The sequence below is a fragment of the Halichoeres trimaculatus genome, unplaced genomic scaffold (genome assembly GCF_033239565.1).
Source record: "Halichoeres trimaculatus isolate MK-OKI-2021-1 unplaced genomic scaffold, fHalTri1.1 fHalTri1_scaffold_2, whole genome shotgun sequence".
Classification (NCBI taxonomy): domain Eukaryota; kingdom Metazoa; phylum Chordata; class Actinopteri; order Labriformes; family Labridae; genus Halichoeres; species Halichoeres trimaculatus.
Window position 1 is genome coordinate 7633799 of NW_027437180.1, and position 13916 is coordinate 7647714.

The 13916-nt window shown below is 41.2% G+C and overlaps 1 protein-coding gene across 1 annotated transcript in view; it reads right to left on the reverse strand.

The window, feature by feature from the left end:
* The window catches only part of krt222 (keratin 222), a 42664-nt gene that overhangs the window by 24217 nt on the left and 4531 nt on the right, over window positions 1-13916 (reverse strand). Inside the window, exons 3-5 of the mRNA XM_074689601.1 lie at window positions 12256-12338; window positions 9892-10045; window positions 6946-7251 (exon numbers count right to left, since the gene is read on the reverse strand). Of these exons, the coding sequence (XP_074545702.1) occupies window positions 6946-7251; window positions 9892-10045; window positions 12256-12338 (543 nt within the window). The remainder of the gene's footprint in view (window positions 1-6945; window positions 7252-9891; window positions 10046-12255; window positions 12339-13916) is intronic.

Genomic DNA, 13916 nt, shown 5'->3' on the forward strand with positions numbered 1-13916 from the left:
TGAAGGAGCAGCCACAGGTGGCGCTGTTGGTGGTGTGTGTGTTTCCTTCAGAAGGTAAACAGAGAGTGCAGCACACACTCAGGCCTGTGTGTACACAGCCCAACCAGCTGTGTTGACACTGTGCAGCTGTTAGGCGTTTCACATCCTCCGTCCTCACATCCTCTTCACATGCAGTGAAGCAGTGAAGCAGTGAAGCAGGGGGCTGACTCAGCTCGCTGATAATAGTCATTTAAAAGTGAAAAAACAAACAAGAAGCTTAAGTTATTCACATTAATCTGTTTAATTTGATACTTCAATGAGTCACATTTTCCATTTGAATGTGTAGGGATGTTTTATTTTATGAGTTTAAGTGCTTATGCTAATTTTGTAAATTGATGCGCTTTATGAACTCTTCTTGGCTGATAACTTCAGATAAAAAATGTCCCTTTGTTGGAGGAAGATGAAGATCATTTATTATCTCCTAACAGGGCTAACCGACCTCAAGTTGTCTTTAAAAAATGAGAAATATTTATTTTGCACGAAAATAAACATACAGTCAGTCTGTTACGGTAATTCACAGTAACATGAGGTTATTTAAATTGGTTTTAAAATAGAAAATAGCAAAGAAGCAGTTTCCAGCTCATGAGCTGTAACTTCAGTGTGAAGCTTCTACTGCAGCACGAATCATTTTGGAAGTAAAGACATCATAAGACTCCTCACCCACTCCTTAAAACCTCGACAGTTTGTGAGATTTTTGAATAAGAAATAAGAAGATGCATGATTGGCAATGACTTCAAAAGCGGTTAACAACACGAGCTAGTTCACCCAATTTACAGGTTTCAGATTCCTGCTTAGTTGACAAGACTGTGACTTTATGTTGTTTATTTTGATCAGGCATATCAGTTTTAACACCCAGGGTCTATTCGTAGCGCCAAAGACTGTATTAGACATACAATTAGTTTTGGTGATGTCACCCATCTGCTTTTGGAGCAGAGCTTTGGAGCCTAACGTCGTCGACGTCCAGACTAGAAAAACTAAACTTAACCATCTGATCGTCATGCTACTATGAGACCAAGAGGGGGAGTTTAAGTGGGCATTCTCTGTCAGGTCAGCTGTGCCTTTCTCTGTGCAAAACTTGTCACGTTAAAACTTTCCGAAGCATCGGGTTATGAGAAATTTTAACCCTGTTTAGAGTGTACCCTCAGAGAAATAGGCTATTTAGACCTTCAAAAAGGGGTATCATGGTTTTCTATTAAACATGCTCAGTGTTTCCCATTAATTAATGAGACTGTGGCGGCCCGCCACAGTCTCATTTGGCCCCGCCACAGTCTCATATGGAGACAAAAATACGATCCGTCACTCTGTCAGACCATTACACAGCTGTACTTTCCTACCGCACGTAAACAAGAGAACAAGAGTGCGCGCGCACTGGTCACACTCGTAGACGTCGCTCTTTACCTGTTACGTTTGGCGCGAACCAGATTCCAGCGAAGTTAGAGCGGAGCGTCTGACTCTGAGGTACGTGTAACTTCTTTTTTGGGCATTAGCGGCCATGCTAACTGCGGCCGTGGACACAGTATCTCACTGCGCTGTCTGCCTCCCTTCTTGGGAAGAGGAATGGCTGCACCGCGCACGTCTCTGTTCAAGAGTTTCATTATCACAGCGCATTCAGAGTCAGTGTCAGGCACACAGTACAATTACCTGTACGATACCAACGAGCTGACGCGGGTTATTATTTCATAGTCTCCTCTCCTGGGGCCTACATTTATTACAGCGAAGTCCTCTTAAGTTTCACTTACGACGAAAAGGCAAAACGTGGATACGACCAACATTCTTTTCAGATCTATCAAACTCTGCATACACACGGCTGCACGCTATTCCCCGTGATAAATCACACCGCGACGAGAAAAGCTTGAATGTGGTGAGCACGCCTCCTTTCCCACCTTCAGCGTGCCCGAACGTAACCATATATGGTCAATGCAAATCAGTACGTGCATATTAAGTAGCCATGTGCTACTGCGATTTTTGTACTGACGTCAGCGTAAGACGGTGAACACCACAGATGGAGAGAGCATGGAGGAAGATGAATTTCTCTCAAAGCCAGATACACAGAAATATCAGGAAATATCAGTCAGAAAATGATCTTGCATTGATTTAGGCTTCATTTTGTGATGAAGTGGGCCGCAGCAAATTTAGGAATCTTTATTCATTTAGACTATTTTCAGCAGTCACTATAGAAAAAAAACAGAATGAAAACACTACACTCCCAAATCCAAATAAGGGAGCAGAGAGAAGAAGAATCGTAATCAGACCCTTTATCCCAAAAAATATTTTTTTAAGATGTTAAAACAATATAAAGGGTTTCTACTTTGCTTCCCTTCCACCTACTCACATCCTGGTGCTCTCTTTTCTTCATCAGCTTCAAACACACACCTCGTTAACTCAGGTGAGAGAATAAGGGTAGGCTACAGTCTCAGTAGCCTGATAACGGATCACAGATCATGGAAATAGTGTAAATAACCTGTTGTTGAAATGTTGTTCAGTAAATTGTTCAAAATATTGTGAGAGAGTGAGTTTTTGGTTTTGTTTCTGAATCAAATGTAAAATATTTCTGATATGCCTTTGTAAGTTCTTATTTATCAGTGTACGTTCATGTCCATGGTCCCACACTGCACTTACTGTAAGGGCGATACATCGCGCTTAAAAACATACACACACATTAAAACCGCCGAGGGTCAGAGACTCCCCCACCACAGTCTCCTAAAATCCTGTGGGAAACACTGATGCTGATTTTCAAACTTCTACATATTGTAACAGTCCTATTGTATAATGAATGCACTGCGTCAGTGCCGAGAGCGACCACTAGGAGAGGCCTCTTCTCTGTTGTTTTGTTGTGTTCTACATGTGTGATCAGAGACGGCGTTCCTGGCCTATGTTCCTGACCGACCAAATTGTTCAGCCGTGGCATGTTGGTGGAGGTTACAACATGCAGTTCAATTCTTCATGTGTGAAGAGATAACTTGTTACAGTGGAGACCTGGCTACATCCAGTTTTTCGTAAAATAAAACTGACATTAGGAAAGTCCCTCTCGGTCCGTTTTCTGTCTCATGTTGAGCTGCTATCCTGGACTAGCGTTTAGCTCCACACACCTGCATCAACTACGTTATATATTCGTATTCATAATGAATGAATCCCTGAATCTGTCAGTAAACTGATCAACACCTAAGAACAGCAGAAGATCTTCACAGGCTCTGTTTGGAGGGACAGACCTCAAAGACCAAGGTCCCCCCTCTAACTCCGCCCCCACAGATCCCTGATCAAAGTAAAGGGGGTTTGTGGAGCAGGAATGGTGAATTCCATTTGAACCCGGAAGTCGGAATTTCCGAGTTCCGAGTTCCAAGTGTGAATGCCATGATGGAACGCCCCCCGAGGTCGGAATTTCTGACTTGTACATTGGAGCACCCACACCACCCCTGAGCTCCTAGTAGGAAATTCTGAGTTCAGGGGTTAACAGTAATTAAGCTCCTGTTATATTCTTTTATTTTAGAATTTCTGACGAGTGTTTGTCACAATAAATCAGCAGTACATAGTATCATTCGATGTCTATATACAAAAAAATGCTGTTGAGGCAAGTTTTTCCGAATTGTCAACTGGAACGCAGAACTCAGAGATGCCGTCATTCCCACTCCCGACCTCCCAGTTCTGAGTCCAAATGGAATGCGGCAGAAGTCTTAAAAAGACAGCTGATAAAAGAACTATTTGTGGACTAAAATGGTTAAGGCTGAAATGAGAGTTTTCCAAAACACTATTAGGAGAAAAAGCAGAGATTTATTTTAGCTGTAAATTGTGTAAAGCTACTTCTAGGTACCAGGGGGAGAGCGTACAGCTTAAAAAAGACAATACTTTGCTCTGAGTTGAAAGTGTTTGTGAAGAAAGTTAGCATTGGATAATTAATTTCCCTGTTTATGTTGGATTGATGTTGCAGGTACTGGTCTTAGCCCTGTTCACAGAGCTATTGTCCATAAATAAACATGTGTTATTGACATATTTGTGCTTCGTTGGCATGTTCTGTGACTCACTGATCAAGCTGGCAGTTAGTTTTAAGATAAAGAAATTGAAAATTAGACACATTACATACATTTCATATGTGCACTAACTGCTGAGTGAAAAGTACTTCAGTGTTTCAGCGTACTTCACTGTATCAGACCTTGAAGTATGCGCCGTGAAATAAATCTTTCAGCACATTGTTAAACAGTTAAAACGGTGAATGAACTCTAATGCTGTGACATTATTCTGGTCTTTAGACATTTAAAGCAGTCATTGCATGTCTTATTCACCTATTAATTCAAACATATTCACACAGTGACAGCAGAGTCTTCTGTGCTGACTGCACTTCATGGCCTTTGCCATCGGCAGCAGCTCAGGGTTTAGTGTATTGCCTGAAGGCACTATGACAGGTAGAATTTAAGAGCTGGGACTAAACTACCATCCTCTTAACAGCCCACTGTACCACTGAGCCACAGCTGCTTCTTTGAAGCATCAAACATTTGTAAAAGCTAAGGTTAATCCAATGGAAAGCTCTGTTTCTGTTAGCAACACATCATTGATTGCTCTATCAAAACATATTCTGTTTGTAAAATCCTTGATGAAAATGCGTTCTTCACGGTGAATCCAAATAAATGCTGTCATTTTTTTTTTTATTTAGTAGAACATTAAGGAGGCATAAAATTCAAGTCAAAACACAAGTTGTTGTTTTTTTGGTAACTCCTGAACAGCACTTTTAAAGTCATAATTGCATTTCTGATCTGTAAACCACTTACTGTTGTCTTCACTGTCTTACTGTTTTGTTAATGATTTATAGAAGATGTCAATAAACAGAAAATCAAGGTTCTGGCTGTACATTAAGAAGGTTCTCTGATGGTTTAGACCAGGGGTAGGCAACCTTTTCCATGCCCAAAGTACCAGTACGTACTTCTTTCATAAAATCAATAGTCGGTAGGAAAGTCTCCTTCTATCGTTGTCCATGCTTCGCTATGCTGTGAAAAATGGTCTAACATCCTTTTGTTGTTTGGGTTTTTAACAGTACAGAAAGTTTTGAGTGTGTTGCTCTGTTTCTCATACCTTGCTAACACTGTTTTTGGGTTTGGTCTCAAAAAGATGCTGTGCACTTGACGTCCTACATACCACACATTTACAGCAAAGGGTGCATGTCGCTCAATCTGCGGCCATCTCTGGCAATAAATCCATTCTCTATTGTCCAACTATGTTGGAAAGAACTAAATTGGTTTGTTTGCCTTGATAACAATGCTTAGTCTTATTTTATTGTATTTAACCAGATTGCAAGCTAGAACTGACTTCCAGAGATTTGCGGTGACGCACTGATTTAAGTTTATCATTTAACTTTGTTTAATTTTTTTGTAAGAACATTTATAGTGTGCTCGATTTCTTTTGGAGTGTTAAATAGAATACCACACAATAGTTTTACTATTTATCTATCTTATTTATTTTGACTTTTGCCTTATTGTAACTTTTCTCTGCATGTCAACATTAATCGCCTCCCGTGCCAGCTTTGGCACCCATGCCCTAGGTTGCCTACCCCTGGTTTAGACAGTGAATAGAGTAAGTAATGTTACTAAAGAAAAAGCAGGTAAACATTGAAATAAGATGTTATTTTGTTACACTCTAAACACTGCTTCCTTCCTGTGTGTGTCTCTGCTCTGCCCTCCATCACAGCCACTACACCCCCAGCTGCCCTCACTCACAGGTGGGCAAACATGACGTTTTGTTCAGGCTTTCAGCGTCTCAATAAGCGCACAAGTCACCTTAGCGTCTGTAACAGACTGACTGACATAACAGGAAAGAGACGGTGTTGCCACCTGCTCTCCTTTTGTTTTCTATTTTTCCCCGACATGCAGAGTGTTTGCTTTACGGCTCTGCAGATACAGACACTACAAAGAGCTAGTGTCTCAGAAGTTAAATGAAAAAGAAAATTCAATCTATTCCATCTTAAACCTCAAAGATCACAATCTGAATGTTAACAGATGTTAACAGTTTGAACACGGTAACCTTCTGCAGGGCAGCTCTTTGCTGTCATGGGTCACTGGAGGAGATGATGGATGGCATGTTTATTTTGTGTGTTCATGAAGAGTGTTTACTCTTTCTCTCATTGGTACTTAACCTTTGGGCGCAGAGCACAGGTTCTGATGTCACCTCTGTCCTATCCATCAGCCTGCATGTAAGCAGATAGAGTATGACACTCTGGATGGATACTCTGAACTAAATAACCCCACAAATGTCCAGCATGGCTCTGGAGCAGGCCTACAGACTGCAGCAGTATGTGTCTGATGTTTCAATCAGATAAACAGAGAAGGTAAACAACAGCACTGAATAAATCCAGCTTCGTTTTCACTCTGTGGAAGCTCGCAGCCTTCAGAGAAGACGCTTTATTGTCGCTGTCAGACCAAAGTCATTGTGCTGTGGCACAGGAACACCGGGGCAATAAAAGGCTCACACACTGAGCTCTCCCCTATTATTACAAAAAAAAAAAGAGGACAGTTCAGCTAAACGCCCTGAGTTCAAACGACAAATTCTCCCACACACTTTGAAGCATCCTTCAGGAGAGCATACTGCACTACACGTCTGAACGGTCAGGTTTAATTTGGCTTATACATGTTTAATGAAGACGATCAGATGCTTTAACATCACTCTGTGTGTGTGACAGTCAAAAGGTGAAACAAGGAGACAATCACACAAAACAAACACAAGCTGACAGAGGGGAGAGTCCAAAGCCTTTAAGCACAGTCAACAAACATTCTGCTGTTTGTTTTAACTCAAGATAAGAACATACAAAAGTCTGCCTCGGCCATGGGACGGCCTGGAGTTGGTTCTGAGGGTGTGTCTGTCTGGCAGTGAGCCAGGATCACATGAGAGACACACAGAGGTAAAGATGCAGGAGAGGATGCGTACCTCGCTGAGAACTCCTCCGTGTGTTCTGGATGCTGCTGCTGCTGCCCCGGAGCAGCTGGGCCCGGCAGAGCCAGGGAGTGGATTTGAAAGGGAGCCCAGGCTGAGGTGTCTCTCACCCGGGATGGGAAGTCTGCTCTGGTCGCACTGCGCTCTGATTCTGTCGAGGAGCTGGGTGAGCTCCATCGCTGTGCCATCCTCCTTCTCCCTGCCTCTTCCTCCTGCTGCTGCTGCTGCTGCTGCTGCTGTGGCCGTCTCTAACAGAGCATCACAGGAGCCGGCCCGCTGCAGCTGTAGAGCCCGAGCTGCCTGCAAACAGCAAACAGAGGGAGCAAGAGGGGGAGGGAGGGAGGGAAGGAGGGAGGGAAGGAAGGACAGGGGGAGGGTGAGATGAGAGTGGAAGATGGAGAGAGGGAAGAGGACATGAGAGAAACATGAAAAAGGGGGAGAGGAAACTTGCATTTGAAGAAATGTGATGAAGACAAAACAGAGTGAGCGCTAACAGTTGATGCTTGTGTGTGTGTGTGTGTGTGTGTTTGTTGTGTTTTTTGTGTTTGTGGGACAAGGCTGTGAAGCAGTTCACGCAATGCAGATACAAAAGGAAAAGAGAGATCTGTTTTTGAGTCCTGTAAAGACAGAAATGTGTAAGTGTGTGTGCATATCTGTGTGTATATGTGTGTGTGTGTGTGTGTGTGTGGATGTGGAGGTATTACTCAGCAGCAGAGAGGAAAGAGAGGCAGAGGAGACAGCAAAGCGAGAGGAGGTGTGGATGAGGTCATAGTCTGCTATGAAGCGTATAATCCACTCAGGGCTCAGGTGAAAAGCAGCTGCTGATACTGTCAACATGATCAATAATTAAACCTTTTAACACACATTCTAATAAGCACCAGATTGTGGAAGAGAGTTTATGAAACATTCTTTAACAATATCTCTACAAATCAGCACCGATCAGCAGCAGTGTTCTAGCCTCTGTGATGCTGTGGTCAAAGGGATCCTCTGGGCTTCCTGCCAGAGTCAGGGTGCTAACACGCTCACAAGCTGAAAACCAGCTCAGGAGAAGGCTGATCTGAAGTGAGAAGGTCAGGTCCACAGAGGACTTCCTACTGTACACTTGTGTCTTAGCCTGCTAAATTCTCTTTAACCTTGCAACAAGTAGATCACTGGCTAACTGGCTCACGTAGCTTAAACCATGTCAACGAAACACATTCAAAATTCATTCATTTATTTTCTGAACCACTTGTCCTGTTCAGGGTCGCGGGTGTCTGGAGCCTATCCCAGCTGTCATTGGGAAGAGAACCCACGCATGCACAGGGAGAACGTGCAAACTACACACAGAAAGGCCCACTGTCCAAGCTGGAAATTGGAAATTGTTGTGCCACCGTGCAGCCCCACCTTCAAAATCATTTTCAAAATATGCTCCAACATGGAAGCATCTGTTTGAACATTTGATCAAGTTTAATAGTTCATTACTCAGCCATTTAAAAGTCAGCCATGCGATACATTTCACCCTCTGATGTATGAACTATTAAAGCCTGTGTCAAGATTTCTTTTTAAAATGTTTTTATAATTTTTTTATAAAATAATAATTGAATAAAAATATTTGATTTTTTTTTCATAAACGTACAGACATGTCTGCCCCAGTGGACTATGTCTAAACTAAGGGTGCATAATTTTCTGGCCCATCACCTATCTTTAAAAAAAGCCTGACCTGCTGATACCAATTTTTATCTTTTATAACTAACAGCATATACCTTCACTGTTCCAATCTTATTTTATTGAAAATTATTAAACAATACCTGTGAAACAATAAAATCTTCATATTTAACTTGAACAACCAACAAAGTGTCCTGCATTTTAGGTCTCAGAGCAAAAAGCAACAATAACTGGCTGTCAGACCTTCCTGGAGGTTTATAAGATCAGTTTCGTAAGGATGGGCCGATCACTGATCTCCCAAACTGAAGGAAATTGGCACTGATCAATCGGCCAGCCGATCGATCAACATGCATGTCTAGCTGGAACATTCAACATAAATCAGAATGACAATGTCTCTTCTTTAAGAGTAGGATTAAAATTTTCTTAAAGCTTTAAGTTAGAGCTGGATCAGGTCTGAACCTTCTCTTTGTTATCTTGCTATGGTCTTAGACTGCTGTTCCCCTCTCTCTTAGTCTGTCTGTCACAAACTTTAAATCTTAATGTCCCATTAAAGTTACCAACCATAGATCTCTCCCTCTCTTTCTGAACCCAACACGGTCTCAGTAGGTGACTGTCTAACATGATTCTGGTTCTGCTTGAGGTTTTCGTCTGTTAAAGAAAGTTTATTCTTGTTACTGTAACATGCTAAATACTGCAAAGGGTTTCTAATCATTATGGATGAAGATGAGATCAGAGTCCTTATCATGTCTTTGTGTGTGGTTTTCATTTGTAAAGAAACTATATTTTTAGAAACATCTTGGGATAACATTTGTTGTAATTTGGTGCTATATGAAAAGACTTATCAACTGACAAATGTGGATGTTTTTTTCGTCACGATTTTGAAAGCTAAAAGAAGAGGACCCAAAATTCAGACTAAAAATAAAATGGTCAACCAAAGCCAAAAGCAAGCTTAGCAATAACTTACTTAAAACAAAGCTCAAAGTTTTCTCAGAATCATATTATAGGATCAAATTCTGTAGAGGTGGAACTGGTCTATTGAGACATTTCTGAAGAAAGTTGAACACAGTTTCTTATTCTCATTCTCTGTTTGAGTAGATTATCTTCTGCAGACTGGAGGGGCCAGATAAACTCAGTGAAGTTTCCAGTGTGTGGTCTTTTTCTCTGATAGTGACAGATTAACTTCACGGCCAAGCGTTCAGTGAAAGTTGCAGGCAAAGAGAAAGTCCCAGTCAAGCAGGCAGACAGATGACAGGAAACAGAAGCATAAGTCACGACACGTGCAGTTCACCGAGTGACCTCAAACTCCTGGTGCATGTCCTGCAGCTCCATCATGGAGTGTCGAAGGTCCATCTGCAGCATCTCACTGCTCTCATCTGCTTTCCTCTTTGACTCTCTGAGCAGCACCACCTGCTGCTCTAGCTGCAGCGTGTTTCTCTCCTCTGTCTCACACCTGTGACGTAACACCAACAGTTAAAGTTAGTAATTTGATGCCATTTTAATAATTCAACCTTTATGTTTAAACTGTCAGAACTTAAACAGATGATGACGGAGGGCAGGTACAAACATGTTCTTAAACCCAGTCAAGTTTCTGTTTCTCTGAAGTATTAATTTATTCCTGTGTCTTTCTGAACACCCAGTTTAACTGGATTCTGGTTTTGGCTGAGGGGTGATAAACGACAGGAAAGGATGAGAAAGATAAGCAAAAGTAAAGAAATCATTACTCTGAGTGCAAAGGCTGAGAAAGTCCTTGAAATCTTCAAAGTGTGTCATAAACAGAGTCCAGAGTCTCACAGAGACACTGAGCCAGTCAGGAGACACATCAGGTGGAGCTATAAATAGAACAGGTGTATTTATTTCAAGCTGCTGCGTGCAGACACTGTCCTTCAGGGGTTAACGGCTGACACTGGACGGGTGGTGTCTCTCTTTCTCTCTGTCTCTCTGTGTGGGGTGTCACTCTGCATCAATACATAAGTGAAAGTGCAGACGCGGCACAAAGCCCGGCCTGGATTTGTATGCAGGTTGGCTCACAGGGCGAGGGGAGCTGGAGTGAGTTAGAAAACAGAGGAGGGGAAAAGCATCGCAGCACGATGATAACATATACTGTTTGGTTTGTATCAAAGAGTTTTGGCTGGTTATGAAACAGACAATCAATACAGAGGCCTCTACAGGACCAGCAACAGCACACAGAATGTAAACACACAGATTGATTACATCTGTACGGTCATTTTAAAGTTTGTAAACATCAGATATCAGATTCTCCATGGGGGAAGCATTTAACTGATGTAATACAGCACTTCCTAAACCCTGGACAGGACAACAGCTACTCTGAGTGAAGCCAAAACTTGTAGAGTGCCCCTGAGGAAGAGAATTAAAATACTCTTCGAACACAATATTTTTCAAAGCAGTTAGATCTTGTTGAGCTAATTTAAGCGCAAGTGTCTCATTGTTTGACTCGAGTTTAGTTTAGTTACCAACGTAACAGTCAACACTATAACCATGACCACGGAAACCTGCTGTTTCATATCAACACAACAATGGGTGTTTTTGGACTACAGGAACTTTTCCCTGGAACCACGTGCTTTATGACCGCCAGAACTAGGGTCTAAATTCAGTTCTGGGGTAACAAATTTACCCCTTGATAAGTACCTGCTTAGTGAGGTAGAACTTTTCAGATGACTAGGAACTTTGGGTGAACTATTTTGTTTTGATTTTCTTTCCTTTCTCCGACAATAAGACGACATGGAACAGTAACTGACTTGGTTTAATAACTCCTAAACAGTGGTCTTTGAGCCTGACAGTGTGAATGTGTCTCTGTCAGCTCCTGGTGTTCCAGTCTAATGAGTGACCCTGTAAACTGGAGACCTTCAGGTGAATGTGTCAGTGGAGATCCAGGTTACATTAGCTGTAGAAACACAGAAGAAGTGCTTATATGACCAGGTGACGACTGTGCCACTAGCATTTGTCTCCTTCTAAGTGTTAATAAAGGAGGGTTTTTTCCGCTTTTAAACCCCGTCTAATGCTCTACTCCAAACTTGTAGTTTCTTCCAATTACCTCCTTATTTTTGAGTCTGGTCCTGTCATTTCTGACATTTTTTTCACGTCAAAACAAGTTGGCTAATTGTGCCTTACATTCAAACCTAAAAAAGTATTCACCCCTCTTCCTCGAGTTGGTTTGATTCAAAGACGCTGCAGGAGATCCTCTCTGACTGCAGGTTACACAGACACACAGGTAGCTGTGTGATATTTGTTGCTAAAAAGTTGACTTTAGCATCAGCTCGTTGCGTTAGACGTGTTAACATGATGGTTCTCATCATTACTTATATGTGTGCCTGCTTTTCCCTCTCACCAAAGAAGGACAACCACATTTTATTTGCAGCTTCTCTCTTGTACCTGGCTGAGTCAGGTCAGATTTATAGTAACACCCCACATTTCACTGTCTGTACCAGTAACGGTGTTTTACCGTTTGAAATAGTAATTCATTAGATTACTTGTTACTGGGAAAAGAAATGGCATAAGTGATGTTGTTTATTGCTCCAAAGTTTTACTGATAGCTTCCAGTTTGTTGACAAGCTAGTCATTTATTTAGTGAGACCACATGTTTGACTTTTCATTATTAGAATCCTGAAGCTCTCAGGAAAACAAGACTAAAGTGAAGCTGACCTGGCCTGGATGGCTGCAGCTCTGGACTTCATGGTGTCAGACTGCAATGCCAGCTGGGCGTTCTCCATCAGAAGTCTACCAACCTGAAAAAACAACACAAAAATACTAATTTAGTAAAATCAAAATATTAGCCAGAAAAAAAAAACAAAGAAACAACTTTATGGGCAGATGGCCTAGTGGTTAAGGTCACACAATCCAGCCTGTGGCCTCTTTCCTGCATGTCACTCCCCACTCTCCCCTGTTTCTTCCACTTTCCACTGCCCTTCTCCTATCCAATTAAAGGCATAAAAAGCTAAAAATGACTTAAATTTTATTTTTGCACTGCATGTTACACTTTGTCTATGAAGATACTGTGCTTTAAAATACAGCACATTGGCATGATATGACATTGACTACATCCTGTTGTTTCCACACACTTTGCAGCACATACTTGCTGGATAAAACCTCTGGGAGTTATTCACCCCAAAGAAAAAAATGTTAATAAGACTGAAAAGTTTTCAAACAATACACTCCCTAAAGCTATTAACAGGATTTCCCCAGACTGTAGAAAGGGACGGATTAAAACAGATTTAGAGCAAATTAGGTAAAGGATCAGTTGTCTCGAAAGGGTGAGTCAAGCCGGGGTGTGTCAAGAAAGGAGGCAGGGTGGCACTGCCACCCCTAGAAACCCAAAACATTAAAATATAATATGCTCAAAGGTGAGACTGACTTTAAAAAATAAACCATTTTCTGAGTACCCAAGTTATACCCAAAAATATGACTGGTCTATGATACTTAAAGAGGGGGTTTTGTGCTTTTTTTAACCCTTGTAATAGTTCCACATGATTTATAGCTCAAAAAACCCTATGTGTCACTCACTGGAGTTTTAGAAAACTCTTACATAGCCACTGTCTGAAATGCTTTGTCAAAGCTTTATATATTTATTTCTTCTTCTTCTTCTTCTTCTTCTTATTTTTATTATTATTATTATTAATATTATTATTAATATTATAATTATCAATAATAATAGTAATTATAATAATAATAAAAATAATAAAAAGTAATAATAATTGATTGTTGATTTGTTTATTTATTTTTCAATTTTTTTACTTAAGCTACTGTCTCTTTAAGGCCATCCGCTCCACAAACCCCTTTGTATCTGATTGGCCAGCCCTCTGGAGGTGGAGTAGGGGCAGGTCTCAGTGTTTAAGACCCGCCCCTCTATCATGCTGTGAACCATTGTACAATTATTAGATCAGGCTGTTTTGATCAGTTTACAGACAGATTCAGGGATTTCTACAAAATATGAGTATGTCGGTGTTAAAAAAAAAAAATAGACATTTAGAATCCATGTTTAAGGTTTGGGAAAGCAGAATACCCCTTCTTTAAATGATGATTGTTAAAGTAGAGGGTTGAGCCCCTCCAGCTGGAAAAATCTACTCACGCCCCTACGTCCTGTATGCATAGATACTTTGGAATTAGATCTAAAAAAATCCGTTTACATCCAGTCCTTAGTCCTATTAATTTTTAGTGATTACCTTTTGTACACAGTATGTTTGCTGAAACAGACCTCTGAGCCAACCTCAGACAGGAGATTTACTTTTACAAAAAAAATGATCAAATATTGCCCAAACTTACAGTTTGAGCAGGTGTTTATGCAAAGTAAAAACTGTGACAAGGTG